Genomic DNA, 18,505 nt, shown 5'->3' on the forward strand with positions numbered 1-18,505 from the left:
TGGACAAGCTAGCCATGTTTTTTAATTACAGTGGAGACATACTCAGTGGGGTTGCAGTTCTGAGTGCAGCAATAGCAACCCACCACAAAAACATAGAGCCAGTTTCTGCCTCCCTTGCTCTTGTTGAGTAGAAACTTACCACCATGAAACCCTGTTTTAATCGATACTTGCCAAAGCACTGCTCATAGATAAGGGTAGCAAAATCTGGCTTGTTAGTAAGTTGCTCCATATAAAATTGCTACTGCAGTAATGTACCATGTAGAACATTCTCAAAAAGCAAAGTTGGAGAAGGCTTTAGAAATTTGGAAGGAATTTTAAGGAGGGAAGGGAAAAGGTAAACTTACATACCTTGAAATTTTTCACAGGAAACACAGTTCATGACTGTTTCCAAACTTACAGTTGACCTATATCAGTACCTCAGTGTGACATGATATTAAAGTGTTAAGTGGATTTCCAAGCATGTAGGGGCAAACAGCTGGCATATATGGGCTTCATGTTAGACAGGATATGATTGATATATACTTAAATATGGACTAATCACTACTCCATTTGCAAGTAAGCAGTTTGCCGCACAATAAGGTCTCAGTACAGGTTCCACAGACTTCAGCTTTTGAAGCCATGCACTTTGTTTGATGCTTCTCATTTTTCTGTAGATGTATATGCTGTATAGCAGTGTTACTTATATCTAGAACATTTTCTTATGTGTCTGCCCCTTGTGCACTTTTCCTCCTAAAAGCGAACATGTGGCCCCTTGAAGAGAATGGTGTCAACTGCACAAAAGCTTTTTGCCAGTTCAGGTGTAGAGGGATCTTATCGCTAGAAAAATGTTCCTTTAGAAAAAGGAACTGAGGAACTGCCTAAAAAGAGTGAATAAGCCTCACCTGCTCTGTCTTCATGCAGTGGTTCTTGGACACTGAACCCCACTCTTTCTTAGACAAAGTGCTGTTAAGTTTTGTTTCAGGGAAAAGGATTTCAAGAAAAGACAGAAAGGGAATGCAAATTTGCTTATAATTTATTTAACCAATAGTGGGTTTTGATTAATGCTGGAATGCACAATTTCATGAAACAATATATCTGAAATGTATCCTAATGGAGGTTTAGTCTGCCATTTTTTTTCTGCATTGGCAGTGTTTTAATGTAATGGAAGCCAAGATTTCAAATCTAGTCATTTCTAGTAGTCTTTTGAATGGGTGACAAATATTCTTCCCATTCACCTTTTTTTAGTTTGTAGAAACAATGGATGGAATTTTTTTTTCACTTTTCTGCTTCTGTTCTGAAATGTACATAAGGAATGCTGTAGTGAAATCTAGATTATAGTATACAGAGCACCCTTCTCAGAAAAGTATAAACAAGAAGCCTTTATCTACCAACTGAATTCTCAAGGACATAGAAACTAGAGTCTTTATCCATCTCAATAAAAACAAATCAGTATAGAAATTTTGTATAGTACTTCTGGGCATAAAATTCTAAGGAGAAAAATAAGTTTACAAACAAGTTCCTTCAACTTCTTAATCCTTGAGCTTAACTGAAAGATAGTTACATGTACATTTTTAATGTAATGTACACCTCTCTAAAACATTTACTTTGCTCATATTTGGCATGATTCTGCAGGTCCTCAGTGTAACTCCCAGGCCAGGTTTAAGCAGAGTTTCTTTTCTTGCTTCCTTGAATCATAAGCTAAAATTATGTGTCTTTGATATTGGGATATGGATTTTAAAGTTTTTCCTTGTGTATTTATTACTTTTTAAATATTTTCTTTGTTTTGGTGTTTAACAATTAAATGAAATTAATGTTATAAAATAAAAAGGATTTTCTTACCAACTTCATTTTCAGCAAAAAATGTTCTCATCTGAACAGAGTTACTTTTTCTGGGGAAAATAATACTCAAAGCAAACTATTTTGAATCCATTCTATAAAAACATTTTAAAATGGAAAACTGTTTTCTATTCTAAATTTTATTGATGAAATTCTGTGATATGTGTTTTCAAAACCTATCTAAAGTATAAATTGGACAAACGTGGAGCTTTATAGTTTTGGAAAACTTCCAAAAAAATCAACGAATTTTGCCTTTCCACCAAAAGAGAAAACGTAATGTGAAGGCTTGACTTGTCCTATTTATTACTGATCATCTTGCAAACAAATGTATAGTGCAAAACAAATCTTTTAGATCGGTATCTGGGAACTATTGGAACACCTCACACCCGTTCGCCTTACAAATGGGAGAATAAATTATAGCATCATGCTACACGCTCAGTATTGTCTTAATTTTAAAATATAATTTGACTGCATTCAGTTTTTGATCATTACCCCTGCATAAAATGTGACAACTGGAAAAGCACAAGGATGTTTGCTCATTTTTTCTCGTCAGTGTAGGTGGTTAGAGAACAGTAACTTACTGTGCCAGTTCAGTACAGATGGATATGCCATTGATAGCATTACTGTGCAGGGCATGCAGTTCAGCTACAGAACAGCTGTTGCAAGGAAGCAAAAACAACACGAGTATCTTGTAGTCCTAGGGCCTTTGAGTAGTGTACATTTTAAAAATAAAAGCATTCAAAGTGGCTACTTATTGCTATCAATAGGTCATTTTGTAAGCACAGCAAAAAAGCAACTCTAAAGATTTAATTATGCAAAACAATCAAATATATGCCTGACTTGTACATACTATATTTTAAAAAATGGGTTTTTCAGCCTGCTGAATATAAATGTTGGTACACTGTCTGAAGTACTAATTTTCCACTTCACATTTTTCTGACTGTACATGAAATATTAGATAGATACAAAGTCATGTCTTGAAGATAGGGCTGTATGCCTATGTATAGTCAATACTGACTGACTAAAACTGTATTTCATTTGTTTAGGTTTATTTATGAAACAGAACATCATAATGGCATAGCAGAATTACTGGAAATATTGGGCAGGTAAGTTACTGGTTGTATACCATAAAACTCGTCAAACCATTAAGAATTTAAACATTGAATAGGGGCTGGAGAGAGACATTTTGAAGAAATGTATAACTTTGTATAGTTTGGCAGAGTTATAAACTAAGGGAATATGATAACCATTTACTAATATTTAAAGGGTGTAAACGCCAGTGAGAGAGTGTAATTGTTTAGGTCTAAAGTGTATGTGGACAAGTTTAGCTATAATAGATTAAATTACAGAATATCAAAATGAAGTCCTAAACACAAGATCTGCTTGTTCACAAAGGAAAATCTCAGTGCTAGAATGATTTACTGGAGAAGATACTGTAGAGAACTACCTTGCACTTCCAAGGCAATAGACTGTATGACCTAATAGGCCCAATCAATGTCTAATGGCTGTGATTATCTGTGTAAGATTGCTTCTTATTTTACGTTCCACAATATGTTGCCAGGATGACAGGTTTAAAGTAAATAAATGAAGAAACTGTAAAGTTTAATAATAATTATAAAAAAAAAAGCAGCAGCTCTGGTTTTCTAATAGTTAATATAAGACATTTAGGTTGACTATGTTTGGATTAAAAAGTTAGTATCATGTAAAACAATTATTAGTTAATATTTTTGTAGGTATTTATACAGCATTTATTACCACAGTTTACGCATTACGCTCATCACTGAGTAGTGGGAAGACTTTAGTGCCCATACCAATGCTCCCCTCTCCCCCTCAGTCAATGGGGAATATAACAGAATTCAGAAGGGGTGAGGAAGATTTAAGAGCACATAGTGGCAAGATGGGGGCTGGCCCCTCCTCCTCTTTAGGTCCTCCACCTTTCCATTAGGTGGGGCAGGGGAGATGATGCTAGTGGAATAGTTCTTGCATGTCCCCTGTTCTTCTGCCCATTAAATTCTCCCAAGCTTTCAAAAACTTCTTGCTTCTGTTAACTGCCCTGGCCTTCCTCCCTTTAGTTGTAACATAGAAGTTATGGTTTTATGATGCTGCGAGTCTGACAAGTTGCCTCTTTTTGAGATGAGGAAGTAATATTTCTGGCAAAAGTTTCTGGTGGGCTCGCAGCTTTCATTTGGACTGAAAGCAATAGGATTTGAAAGTTTAATATTAGGAAAGAGGAAGACTGTTTAGCTCATTGCAACATGTGGCCAGTGTCCAGAGCAGATAAAAGCTAGAAGGACCAGCTCCCAGAGGTAAACAGACCCTGGATTTTGTTAGTGGATCTTGTGCCTATAGGAGAAGGGGAGACCTGAATTCTTTGTGGACTGAGGCATCTATCCCCTTGGTAGCGTCTACCTCCCCCCATGTAGGGAAAGGGAGCAAGGATTCAGAAATGAGCTCAGTCCCGGGGGTAGGCTGAGACGGTATACTCTGAGTTATTGGCTCTGTGGTGGGAGCCCGATAGCCCCACACTGGAACCAGTTAAATGCTCGGTATGTGAGGGCAGAGGGTGGGCACATAGCACCCCTATCCAGTGTTAAATTAACAAAGTTGGGACCTGACTCTTAAATCTATCCCATGTCTGTTGTGCATACAGTTGTGTGTCCTTCCTGATCAACAATAGAATCGTCTTTCGAGGGATCATATGTTAAACATAGATTATCAGATCATTGGAGTACTCACTTTATGTTAATCTCAGCTCACAGTAAATGTTAACATTTCATTTAAAAAAATCTTAAAATGCTTTTGAAATTACAATTTGTACAATTTTAAGGAAAAGAGAGCCTTTATAATCAAAACTGATTTGCATTTTTTCAATTCTGTAAATACCTAGCAAACTCTTGTTTTAAACAGATTCACACATTTTATGCTACAGTAACGCCTCACTTAAAGTCGTCCCAGTTAACGTTGTTTTGTTATTACGTTGCTGATCAATTAGGGAACATGCTCGTTTAAAGTTGTGTAATGCTCCCTTCTAACGTCATTTGGCAGCCGCCTGCTTTGTCCCCTGCTTGCAGGAAGAGCAGACCCCCTATCAGCTCCCCGCTCCCCTAAATTCCCTGTTCCGCAGCTGCCTAGCAGGCTAGCAATTGCAGCCGTTCCTTCCCCCCGCTGCCATGTGCTGCTCCTGCCCTCTGCCTTGGAGCTGCTCCCCGAGACTCCTGCTTGCTCTGCGGGGGGGGGGGGGGGGGGAGGGTTACAAAAGAGAGAGCAGTAATTTGGCTTTCTTGAAAAAACCCTAAGAAATGCATATTCATCAGGTCATTAACCTGTTTCCACTGTATTAGCAGAAAACACAAACCGATGATTTCACATCTCTAAGGTAGTTCTCAAAATGAAGCTCCAAAAGAGATGCTTTTAGACATGGCTGCCACAAAACTAATTGTACCGTTGGAATGCAACATAAGTATATAAAATTAAAAGCATGAATAGTTATTACTGCCTTACTGTTGAAAAGCTGCCCCAATGTTGAAACTTCTCTGCCATGTTATTACTCTGTCATCCTGCTTGCTCCCTCTAGAAGGTATGGAACAGTTATTAGAACTATTAAGGTCTAAAGTTAAATACAAGTACTAGATAAATATTTCACATTCTCCTCAGCTGGATGAAAACTAGATTAAATGTTTTTTAAATCTAAATGCCCAGTACTTAAATTCAGATTTTTGAACTGTGAATTCTCCCATATATGGCAGATGATCTACTTTCCTCCCCACTCTAAGCAAGATTTTTGTGGAGGAGGCTGCTGACATACAGCTCCCTCTAGGTAACAGGTTTTTCTTCTTTGAGTGCTTGCTCATTTCGATTCCATTCTTGGTGAGTGCGTGCCCACGTGCACAGTTATCTGAGGTGTGTTTTTTTTTTTGTGTGTGTGTGGTTTTTTTTGTTTGTTTGTTTGTTTGTTTTTGTTGTTGTTGTTTTTTTGCCATAGAGGTATCTTTAGGGTCAGCAGTGGCACCCTCTGGAGTGCCACATTCATGCGTCGGTAAATGAGACATCACCAGCCCTACGCCCTCTCAATTCCTTCTTACCATCTGAGACAGTTGGTCAGAGCACCTTCCCCTTGCCTCTCAAGTGGATAGTGTTTTTTTCTAGCATTTAGTGCTTGCTAGCTTTGTATATAGTTTGTTTACAGTAGTTAGTGGTGTTAAGTACTGTAGTTAGTAAGTTAAAGATCCAGCAGGGGATGGTCCCTGGGTTCTATGCCTTGTTCTGTCTGAAATAGGCCTATGCCCATTAGCAACCCCCCATGGCAGCTGCCTAAAGTGCTTGGGAGAGTCGCATGTGAAGGACAAGTGTCGCATTTGTAAGAACTTTCGTCCTAGAACTCAAAAAGAGCGCAAGATTCATCTAAGGGCCCTCCTCATGGAGGCTGCGATTCGCCCAGCATCGGAGCCTTCCCACTCCGACTCTACACCCAGCACCTCGGCATCGGTGTGGCGGGCACAGCCAGCACCGCTCTCCTTCGCTGGTGCCAAAGAGCACCTGAAGGAACGAGATTCCCCGGCACCGTGCAAGAAGGGTCAAGGGTAGTGTTCCTTCTAATTTTTTACATCCATGTGCAGAATGAATTCTGTTGTGTGTGCCAATATGGAGGTAATGTGTAGTGGGGGTGGGGCTGAGGGGTTTGGAGTATGCCAGGGGGCTCAGGGTTGGGGCAAAGGGTTAGGGTGTGGGGGGATGAGGGCTCTGGCTGGGGGTGCAAGCTCTGGGATGGGGTCAGGATGAGGAGATTGGGGCCAGGATGAGGGGCTACAGGGCTGGGGCAGGAGGTTGGAATGCGGGGGGATGAGGGCTCTGTCTGGTGGTGAGGGCTCCGGGGTGCAGGCTGCCCCGGAGCTGCGGCGGAGAGAGAGGACTCCCCTGCGCGGCTCTTGATAGCCTGCTGTGCGGCCGCACAGCTTAGAGGGAACGTAGGTCCAGGGGAGTTGGGCAAAGGACCCAGTTCGGACTGTCCGCCCACTCCAGATCCTCAAGGGGGTTCTTCTCATGCTGGACTACTCAACCCTCTTAAGGATCCGCCTTTGACTCCTGGGAGCGGTAGGGGACGCAGCACTTGGCAGGGTTATCAACGTCTGAGGGTCTCCTGGCAGCCAGGGACCAGAGAATCCTCCCAATGCCACGCAAAACGTTGGATACAGTTAAGTCTCCCCAGGCCAGTAAGCCAGCCATGAGACCTCCTCAGAGGGCAGCCAAACGCCATTGGTCCCCAGAGCAAAGACAGCGTTCCCTGTCCCTACGGCTGAGATTCCCGACTCTGTAACCTAGGTCTCCTGTCAGACAGCCCAAGTCACCAGCACCACCCTCGTGGTCACCATTGACGCGGCACGGATTGCCCACAGTGAGGCGTCAGTCTCTGTATGACCCACACCAATTGTCCTCCCGCCAGCCAACTCCCTAGCGCAGATCTCTGTTGGTGCGTCGTTACCCCCGGGCATGAGACTGGTTCAGCATCGGTAACCGACTTCCCCATCTAGGTTTTTGGCAAGGCGCCGATCCCTCTACTCAAGCCATCGCTCTCCCGCAGCTACGGTCAGCCTATACAGCACCACCCTGATCACCAGAAGGGGACTCATCCGGATTGGAGCGGGATTTCAGCCCCTCACCGTGACAGGAGCAGCGGCCCTTGTGGGCACCTGAGGCTGCCTCAACTCCCACATTGCCAAACTAGGAGCAGGGCCAGTGGCCTGCACAGTGGCCATATTGGAATGTTTGGGGCATGCCAGGCATGCCGATGCCCTTCTTGCACCTCTCTTCCCTTGCTGCCTCAGAGAAGTAACCCCTGGCACCAATGGCCCTGGGCTCAGTGCGTGGAGTGGAATCCGATACTGGGGTTGAAGAGCAGGTATCCACTCCAAAGGAAACTTTCCCTACAGGGGACAATGTCACAGGCCCTCCCCCAGTAGTCCAATCCTTGTCCTCATCGCCAGAGGTTGTGGTAGCAGGGCCCTCGCACTCCACCGGATGACTTTAAGGAGCACCAAGCCCTGCTCAGGAGGGTGGCCTCGAATTTAGGCTTGGAGGTGGAAGAAATGGCAGAGCAGTCTGACACTTTATTCAGCATGCTAATGGCATCAGCCTCCCGTGTGGGTCGCATTAACTGTGCACAGCGGGGTTCTAAAGATAGCCAAGGCCCTCTGAAAAACCCTGTCTTCTATCCAACCCGCCTCCAAGCAGGCTGAAAATAAATATTTCGTCTCTGTTAAAAGGTTTGAATACTTATATACCCACCCGCTTCCAGGTCACTGGTCATCTTGGTGGCCAATGAAAGGGACAGGGAAGGGCAAGCCAGTTCCACACCCAAAAATAAAGACTCCAAGAGGCTGGACCTTTTTAGAAGGAACGTTTCGTTTATTTGATGGCCACACTTCAGTTTAGGGTGTCAAACCACCAGGCTTTATTAGGGAAATACAGTCTTAATCTGTGGGACTCCCTCAAAAAGTTTGACTCCCTGCCCCAGGACTTGGGCCAGGAGTTTACCACCATTTTGGAGGAGGGTACCTCCAGATGGCCTGGGATGCGGCCAATTCAGTGGCCAGGGACGTTGCCTCGGACGAGGTAATGTGGCACAGTTCCTAGCTTCGATCTGCAGGACTGTCCCAGGAGCTGCAGTCCTCCATCCCGGACCTTCCGTCGACGGAAGGGGGCTCTTCTTGGAGCAGACAGATGCAAGGCTGCATGGACTCAAGGGCATTAGAGCCACCTTCCGCTCACTAAGCCTGCCACACTGCAGATGGTGGAAAAAACAATTCAGGCCGTCCCCGCCTCCTTGGCAGGGCTCCTCTAGGAGAAGGGACAAAGACTCAGGGTTCAGCTGTCATTGCCCCTCCACCTCCCATTTGCCTGTCCAGCCTGGTCCAGCAAAATACCAAGGGGGCCAGAAGCGCTTGTTTTGAGGGTGTGCTTGAGGACAGTGCCCGAGTCAGTTCTCAGGATCCACCCTACTCCTTACTCAACCACCTTCCGGTTGGCTTGGTCATGAGTAATCTCGAACCGTTGGACGCTCGGTATATCATCTCTGGACGACACCCTACAATTCTCAGCTGCCCCTCCCTCCCACTCCCTTCCCCACCCCTTTTCAGGGAATTTTCTCATGAGCAACTCCTCGTTCAGGAAGTAGAAAGCCTCCTACAGCTGGGAGCGGTGGAGGTGGTCCCTCAGGACATGAGGGGGAAACGGTTCTACTCCCACTATTTTTTAATCCTGAAAGTGAAAGGGGTCTTAAGACCCATTCTGGACCTGACACACCTCAAAAAAATCTCAAAGTTGAAGTTTTGCATGGTCTTCCTAGCCTCCATCGTCCCTTCCCTGGATCTCGGAGACTGCTATGCTGCCTTCAACTTGATCAACGCATAGTTTCATATCTCAATTTTCCAAGGACACAGATGGTTCCTCTGTTTTGTGGTGAGCCAGTGTCATTTCCAATTCATGATGCCTCCTTTCGGATCTCAGCAGCCCTGCAAGTTTTCACAAAATGCCTGGCGCCAGTGGCTGCTTACCTGAGGTGTCGAAGGGTCCTGGTTTATTCGTACCTTGACGACTGGCCCATCAAGGGCAGATCTCGGGATCAGGTTCAAAGGAGCCTTGATCTGATACGTTCCACCTGCCATGATCTGAGCCAGTTAATAAAAAGAAATCGACCTTAGTATCGGTGCAATAGATAGAGTTCATAGGGCGGTTCTCAACTCCACAAGAGCCAGAGCCTTCCTTCTGGAGGCCCATTTCTGAGCCATGTCAGACCTGATCTTGCATGTGAGGGCCCACCCGCTCACATGTGCCTGAGGTTATTAGGCCACAAGGCAGCCTGTACTTATGTAATCAGTCACATGCGGCTCCATCTCAGACCCTTGGAAGCGTGGTTGTCTTCGGTCTACATCCCCACCAGAACAATCTAGACCGCGTGGTCAGGGTGCTGGATCACATACGGTCCACCCTGAAATGGTGGGTGGACCCTGGATCACTGTTGCAGGAAGTTCCCTTTGCAGCCCCGTCACTGACACTGGTCTCTGATACCTCGCATCTGGGTGATCTCAGCACACAAGAACGTTGGTCGCAAGACGATCGCTCCCTCCACATAAACGTCAGAGCTCAAAGCAGCTCGCTTGGACTGTCAGGCTTTCCTGCCTCACGTGAAGGGCAAGGTGCTGCAGATCCTGAAGGAAAATACCACCACAATGTTTTACATCAGCAAGCAAAGCAAAACCCCATCGTCAGCCCACTGCCAAGAAGCTCTCTGGGACATCTGTGTGCAGCATTCCATTTATCTCATGGCCAGGAACGTGTTGGCAGATCACCTCAGCAGGACCTTCTTGTCTTGCCATGAATGGCCACTCCATCTGGAAGTGGTCAGCATGATCTTCCAGAGGTGGGGAACTCCCTGGGTGGATTCGTTCATGTCCCGGCAGAACAGGAAGTGCCACGTGTTTTGCTCGATTTGGGGGATCAACAGAGGCTCCCTGTCAGATTCCTTTTTGCTTTGCTTCCGTGGTTGGGGGCCCTAATGTACTCCTTCCCACCAGTGCCATTAATCCACGGAGTCCTTGAAGATGAAACAGGACAAGGCAAAGGTAATCTCAGAACCACAGCAGTCTTCTGCACGTGAACCTGGCTGCCCTGCACCATGCAGCTTGGCTGCTGCATGGTTGAATGCAGAGGAGCAGGAGTGCTCGGTCTCCCCAGGTGGGTAAGCCAGTCATGAGACCTCCTCAGAGGACAGCCAAACACCCTCGGTCCCCGGAGCAGAGAAACTGTTCACGTGCTGGGCCTTGAACCAGGGTATTTGGCCTGACCTGGCCTCACTGCAGTCGATCCTGTACTACCTTCTGCACCTCAAACTCCAGTGCCTGTCTCTTTCATCAGTTAAGGTTCACTTGGCCACTATTTCAGCCTTCCTCCCTCCATTCCAGGGCAGGTCAGTCTTTGCTCATAACATGACAGTCCGGTTTTTGAAAGGTCTGGAGTGACTATCCTCATATCCATGACCTTGTCCCTCCTTGAGACCTGAATCTCATGCTGTCACCGCTCACGCCCCCCTTCAAGCCTTTGGCTTCCTGCTCCCTTTTACTCTCATGGAAGGTCTCGCTCCTGGTAGCATAAGAACATAAGAGAGGCCGTAACGGGTCAGACCAAAGGTCCATCTAGCCCAGTATCCTGTCTACCGACAGTGGCCAATGCCAGGTGCCCCAGAGGGAGTGAACCTAACAGGCAATGATCAAGTGATGTCTCTCCTGCCATCCATCTCCATCCTCTGACAGACGGAGGCTAGGGACACCATTCCTTACCCGTCCTGGCTAATAGCCATTAATGGACTTAACCACCATGAATTTATCCAGTTCTCTTTTAAACTCTGTTATAGTCCTAGCCTTCACAACCTTCTCAGGTAAGGAGTTCCACAAGTTGACTGCGCTGCGTGAAGAAGAACTTCCTTTTATTGGTTTTAAACCTGCTGCCTATTAATTTCATTTGATGACCTCTAGTTCTTGTATTATGGGAATAAGTAAATAACTTTTCCTTATCCACTTTCTCCACATCACTCATGATTTTATATACCTCTATCATATCCGCCCTTAGTCTCCTCTTTTCCAAGCTGAAGAGTCCTAGCCTCTTTAATCTCTCCTCATATGGGACCCGTTCCAAATCCTTAATCATTTTAGTTGCCCTTTTCTGAATCTTTTCTAGTGCCAGTATAGCAGTAACGTGTGCGCATAGGGTCTCTGAGATTAGGGTACTTACCTTGGAACCACCCTATATGGTGTTTTACAAGGACATGGTCCACCTGTGACCGCACCCGGTTTTCCTGTCCAAGGTAGTTTCTCAGTTTTATACAGGCCAGAATGTATATTTACTTGTCGTCTTTCCAAAACCTCATAAGTCGGATGAGAAGCATAGATTACGCTCTCTGAACCTCAGGAGATTGCTAGCCTTTTACATCAAAAGGACCAAGCCATTCCGTAAGTCGATGCAGTTCTTTTTCACGGTAGCAGACAGGATAAAAGGTCTTCCAGTGTCCCCCCCAGAGAATTTCATCATGGATCACCGCCTGCATCCGTTTTTGCTTTGATCTGGCGAAAGTGCCTCCATCGGAGATTGTAACTGCCCACTCGACTAGGGCGTAAGTCTCGTTTGCGGCTTTCCTGGCTCAAGTGCTGATTCAAGATATCTGCTGGGCTGCTACCTGGTCATCCATTCAAACATTCATGTCTCATTTCACACTTACCCAGCAGGCCTGAGACAATGCTGGCTTTGGTAGAGCAGTGTTACAAGCCACACGACCATGAACTCTGAGCCCACCTCCAAAGATGCTGCTCATGAGTCACCTAGAATGAAATTGACATGAGCAAGCACTCGGAGAAGAAAAAATGGTTACCTACCTTTCATAACTCTTGTTCTTCGAGATGTCTTACTCATGTCCATTCCATTACCGGCCCTCCTGCTCCTCTGTCAGAGTTGCTGGCAAGAAGGATCTGAGAGGGCTAGGGTCAGCGGTGCCTAATATACCGATGCACGAGCGTGGCACTCCAAGGGGCACCACTGCCAATCCTATGGATATCGTTAAGGCTAAAAAAATCTCCTATGACTGTGCATGTGGGCACACACACATCTAGAATGGACATGAGCATCGCATCTTGAAGAACAACAACAGTTAAGAAAGGTAGGTAACTCTTTTGTTCTTATTCTTGTTGTGGAATTGCTGTAAAAGGCAGCTCCGAGCCAAGACAAAATTAATTTGTAGCCCTTCGTAGACACACCACTTGGATCTTTGTTATAAAGAGCTGTTTCCTATACCAACAATCAGTCCACAATGCCCATTCCAGAAGATTGTCTAGGTAAAGGAGTAAACAAAGGGTATGTCTACACTATGAAATTAGGTCAATTTAATATAAGTCGATTTTTAGAAATCAGTTTGATTGTGTGCATCCCCACTTAAGATCATTAAGTCGGCAGAGTGTGTCCACAGTACCGAGGCTAGCGTCGACTTTCGGAGCGTTGCACTGTGAGTAGCTATCCCACAGTTTCCACAGTCTCCGCCGCCCATTGGAATTCTGGGTTGAGCTCGCAGTGCCTGATGGGGCAAAAACATTGTCACGGGTGGTTTCTCGCCTTTTTTCCTGGGTTACCCGTGCAGAGGACATACCACGGCAAGCATGGAACCCGCTCAGCTCACTGTCACCGTACGTCTCCTGTTCTGCTGGCAGACGCGGTACCTTGCAGTGCTGCAAAGACAGTTAGCAGCCGTATTGTACCATCTGCTGCTGTCTCCTGGTTCCTCCTGGCCAGCCTCGGTGAGGTCGGTCAGGGGCTCCTGGGCAGACATGGGTGCTCCTGGCTGGCCTCGGTGAAGTCTGTCGGGGGTGCCTGGGCAGACATGGGTGCTCCTGGCCGGCCTCGGTGAGGTTGGTCGGGGTGCCTGGACATAAATGGGAGTGACTCCAGGTCATTCCCTTCTTTAAGTTTCGTCTAATGGAGATTCAGTCCTGCCTGGAATATCAGGCAAGCCTACCAAAGAATCAGAGAGCCAAACGGCCACTCCGGTCAGAGCCCCAGACATCCCGCTTCTATGATGAGCTGCATGCCATTCTAGGGGGTGCCCCTACAGCTACCCCACCCCTGTGGTTCCCTCTTCCCTCCACCCCTCCCGGGCTACCTTGGCAGTTATCCCCCCATTTTTGTGATGAATTAATAAAGAATGCATGAATTTGAAACAATGACTTTATTGCCTCTGCAAGCGGAGATCAAAGGGGAGAGGGGAGGGTGGTTGGCTTACAGGGAAGTAGAGTGAACCAAGGGGGTGGGTTTTCATCAAGGAGAAACCAACAGAACTTTCACACCGTAGCCTGGCCAGTCATGAAACTGGTTTTCAAAGCTTCTCTGATGTGCAGCGCACCCTGCTGCGCTCTTCTAACCGCCCTGGTGTCTGGCTGCGGTTAATCATTTCGTCTTTTAGAACGGAGTTCTGATAGTATGGATTCATCTCCCCATACAGCGATCAGATCCAGTACCTCCCATTCAGTCCATGCTGGAGCTCTTTTGCGATTCTGGGACTCCATGGTCACCTGTACTGATGAGCTCTGCATGGTCAACTGTGCTGATCAGCGCGCCACGGTGGCCAAACAGGAAATGAAATTCAAAAGTTCGCGGGGCTTTTCCTGTCTACCTAGCCAGTGCATCTGAGTTGAGAATGCTGTCCAGAGCAGTCAAAATGGAGCACTCTTGAATAGCTCCCGGAGGCCAGTACCGTCGAATTGTGTCCACACTACCCCAAATTCGACCTAGCAGGGTCAATTTCAGCACTAATCCCCTCGTTGGGGAGGAGTACAGAAATCTGTTTTAAGAGCCCTTTAAGTCGACAAAAATGGCTTCGTCGTGTGGATGGGTGCAGGGTTAAATCAATCTAATGCTGCTAAATTCGACCTAAACTTGTAGTGTAGACCAGGGCCAAATTATGTTTTTGTCTTTTGTCTTTGGATCCTAGTCACATTGTGAATTTTATTTTCCATGAGAATTCTTTAAAATATTAAATGTAAAAAAAAGCCAAGACACCCTGTTTATTTAGCTTTTCAGTCATACTATCAGCAATATGTGGTCTCAATATTAACTTTATCCTTATAGCCTGGCATAGCAAAGCACAAATGCCAGCTAAAAGAGATTTTGATTGTGTCTGTTTGGGGTATAATGCATTACTAGGTGACTTACTGAAGGAACAGAAAGTCCTTGTCCTAGGCTGGTTGACAATTGGCAAACTAAAGTCACTCCTCTCCTTCTGTTCCATATCCCTGTATCTTCCTTAAAGGCACACCATTAACTTAAACAAAAAAACCAATTGCACTTATCTACCAGACATCTAAGATTAGTACTCACACAGTTGTTCAGAGGCTTGCAGAGAGCTGGCCAGTGGACATGGCACTGACTGTCCATTTCTGGCTGCTAAATAGTATTAACTGGTGCTAAAAAAATACCACTTTTACTTGTAAGCAATTACTTCCGTTGCTATAGGGACATTACATAATCCCGAATGGAAGGGCAGACCGTATTTCTATTAAGATGTAATTCACACTGCAGAATCTCCTGCTTTGGAACGAAGGCTTGAACTTTTGCAAGGGTGTTTGCCCTTGTGTCAGGGGATGTGCCTTTTGCTGTCTTTGTGAAAATGTACTCAAATTTGGCCAAGTTAAAAGCTTGTGAAAAATCTCAGACACAAGAACTGAAAGTAGGGAAAACGTCTTTCCTGTGCTCTCAGTATTCTCCCCACAACTGGTGCCCAAGCAGCAAAGTGGTGAAAGAGGAAACTGCCTGACTTTAATACAGAGGGGTGAGGGTAAGGCAGGGAGTGGGGCGCTTAGGAGTGGGAGTATCGATGTAGAGGGGTGAGTGGGACAGGAGCTGGGGGTGGGAGGAATGGTCAGGCTCAGTGGTGGGGACAGACTGGCTTGAGACACAGGGGACAGAAGGATCTGTAACACTTAAGAACACTTCCCTCCAGAACCCAAGAATCCTGAGTCTCTCCATTCTTCTGCTGACAGCAAATAGTTGTGAAACCCACTCAAAAAGTTTGTTCTCGTCCTCTAGTGGCAGGTCCACAGACAATAACAGCCTATAACTGCTACCAGTTAGTCCATTAGCTCAAGTGGTAGAGGTCTGTGCTGTGAATCTAAAAGTTTGAACCTTGCTGATGATTCTAGTTGAGGCTTAGCATAGTTCCAGAAAACTACAAAAAAAATTTCAGGTTGCGAAGTCAAGCACTCAGAATTTAAGGTTGCTCGTGCCTTATGATATTCTGTAATTACATGATCACTTGCTATTTTTTTTTTCTACAGGACCCCTGCCTCTTTCAGTGCCCAAGAAGGATGGTGCTATAGGAATGAATCAGTATTGTATAGTTAATGAGGCTAGTGTCCGTGGGATCCCTGCTTGTTTGTTGCAGAAATTGGAATGTGTGTAGTGAATGAGGCAGGCGATTACAGGATGAGAAAGAAAGTTGAATGCCACCCTGGAGAATTGGATTCTATCCCTACCTCTGCCATGTAATTCCTATGTGATGCTGGGCAAGTCACAGAAAGAAAAAATTTCATAGTTAGCTACTAATTGTGCTCTCCTCCTTTTCTGGGTGCTTAATGTGAGGCACCAGAGGTCAGAGATGCAGAAGTGCTGAGTGCTCACAACTGCAACAAAAATAAACTGGAATTGTGCTACAAACATATAAAGCGCTATGAAATTCTAATTACTCTGAAGAATCAGTCACTGTGTTTTAAGCTTGGCACCCAAAATTAATGGACACTTCTATGACAATTTTGCCTTAATTGTTCTTCCTCAATTCCCCACTACAAAATGGGGACAACACCTAATCTCCCAGGAGCATTAAGAAAATAAATTCATGTTTTGAAACACTCAAATATGATGACGAGAACACCATGGAAATGTCTGTGAGGAAATCAATAATTTTGTATTCAGTGTGGGGTTTGGATGGCATGTGTTAAATAAGGCCCGATACCACACATTGAATGAGGAGGATAAAAAGAAATAATGAATAACTACTCGTTCAGTGAAATGAGGCACAGGTCATGTGAAAAAAATGGTATGTGATAATGTATAGACTGCATTATAATGTGAACGTACAAGGTACGGGGAATTAAGGTTGCTTTTGCAACCTTAATTCTGGCATTTCTAACTTTTGAGTACTTGACTTTGTAAGCTGAATGCTCTTAACTTAGTATTTTAGGATGTAATAGTTCAGTAGTTTGTCAGCTCCCCTCTTGTTTGTGAGAGCCTTCCATGCTAGTTAATGTGAGATGAAAACATCTTAAAAATAAGAATGTGTGATGGTAAAACCACAAAAATTGGCAGTGAGACTCCAGTTGTAAAATGTGAAACTATTTTTAATTCCATTTTTTTTTAAAGTTGACAGGTTTTCAAAAGGCCATTCCAGATAAAAAGATCAAAGGGTACAATGTACCCAGTAAGGAGTAACACCTGTCTTTACTCACTTGGTGTTGGGAACTCCATGTGCTGTGGTGCTGTCTTGTTGCCTGCTCCAGTGCTAAAAAACTATCCATTTCCCAGTAGAGTAATCCTGTCTCCGATCTGTGTACTCTCTTGGATCGGACTCCCAGGTGTTGGGTCTTTGGCTGATTCCCTCATCAGGAATGAAGCAGCTGGCTTTCAGCAGCTGGGAGGGGTATTTATTCAGAACTTTGTTTACAAGGAGGTTGAAAGTTTGGAAGCTGAAGCAGGAGGTGGGAACTGGGTCTTCTATGGAACTTGGAGGGAGGGTTTCGGCACCTGGAAAAGACGCAAGTTAGAACTCTTGATATAAGGGATATGAGGATGTTGATTTTACCATTGGTTGAATTTCTACTCTGCTCTCTAGATAAGTAGACTTAAATTTTCTTAACATTTTGTTCTATTTTTATTTAATATAGTGATCCCCCTCTTCAGCATGGGGAAAAATGCTACATTAATGTTCTATGGGAGAGCTCAAAAAAAAACAAAAAAAAAAACAGCTTGGAACAATTAAAATAAAGCACAAAAAATGATTTTTTTATCCTTAAAAATTTGGCAATAGTGAAAATTTTGAACACGTACTGATTTTAAACTGATTTTAAAAACTTCTGATTTTTTTTACAGTATAATTAATGGATTTGCCTTACCATTAAAAGAAGAGCACAAAATTTTCTTATTGAAGGTGTTATTACCTTTGCACAAAGTGAAATCGCTCAGTGTCTACCACCCACAGGTAAATTAATTTGTTTATGAAGTGTTATAGATTCTGTTCCACAGGATGGTCCAGGGAATAAAATGCTGAACTGGGAGTTGGGAGACCTGGGATTTATTTCCAGCTCTGCTCTTGGCCTGCTGTGTGATCTTACGCAAGTCACTTCCCCTCTCTCTGACTCAGTTTCCTCATCTGTAAAATGGGGTAAAGATACTCCTTTTAAAAGCGTTCTGAGATCTGTGGATGAAAAGCATTGTATTATATCATAGAAAATCTTATCCTTTTAATGAGAATGTCCCTTTAGTAGATCTGTTCTTAAAAGATCCATTATATGTGGTATGTTTTACTTGGATAATTTAATATTTTAGTTCAGTTTGTTGTAACTTTTTGGTGCCTTGGATGTTTTGCTAAGTCACTATTTCTTCAACATGCATTCATTAAGTGGATGTTACTGAAGAGGTGGAGTAAAAAACCAAATACCTAAATTTTTTTGTCTTTAAGTGTTGAAACAATCTAAGTAATAACATTAGGAGCGCTCCCCTGTTGTTGCTTTCATACTCCTTGAACCTTTGTTAGGCTCACAGTGGAGAGCCACAAAGGATTCTAGATTTGGAACAGTACTGAAAATCTGTCTAGAAAAAGCTCCTTTTAGATACCTAGGAAATTGTTCAGAAAATCAGCCCATTCCCAATCGCTTTTTAATGAATAAATACCCCATATAGAAAGCACTGTCTTTTTATGTAAATTTGATAAATGGTTGTATTAAATTTTTAAACCAGTTTTTATGTGAAAATTCTTTTCTAGTAATTGCTTTGACCCATTTTTAACTTAATGTGTTAATTTCACTTTATTAGAATAAATCAAAGATCAAGAAATAGAATTTGAATCTTAATCTAGGACTTCATCTGAAGTTTCTGTGAGGAAATGAAT

General features: G+C 44.3%; 1 protein-coding gene across 3 annotated transcripts in view; it reads left to right on the plus strand.

The window, feature by feature from the left end:
- Positions 1-18,505, plus strand: part of PPP2R5C (protein phosphatase 2 regulatory subunit B'gamma) — a 176,799-nt gene that overhangs the window by 111,941 nt on the left and 46,353 nt on the right. For all 3 annotated transcript variants that reach the window (XM_054027226.1, XM_054027227.1, XM_054027228.1), the window contains 2 exons: positions 2,862-2,921; positions 17,488-17,596. In XM_054027226.1, coding sequence (XP_053883201.1) covers positions 2,862-2,921; positions 17,488-17,596 — 169 coding nt within the window. The remainder of the gene's footprint in view (positions 1-2,861; positions 2,922-17,487; positions 17,597-18,505) is intronic.

Source organism: Malaclemys terrapin, chromosome 4 (genome assembly GCF_027887155.1).
Source record: "Malaclemys terrapin pileata isolate rMalTer1 chromosome 4, rMalTer1.hap1, whole genome shotgun sequence".
Classification (NCBI taxonomy): domain Eukaryota; kingdom Metazoa; phylum Chordata; order Testudines; family Emydidae; genus Malaclemys; species Malaclemys terrapin.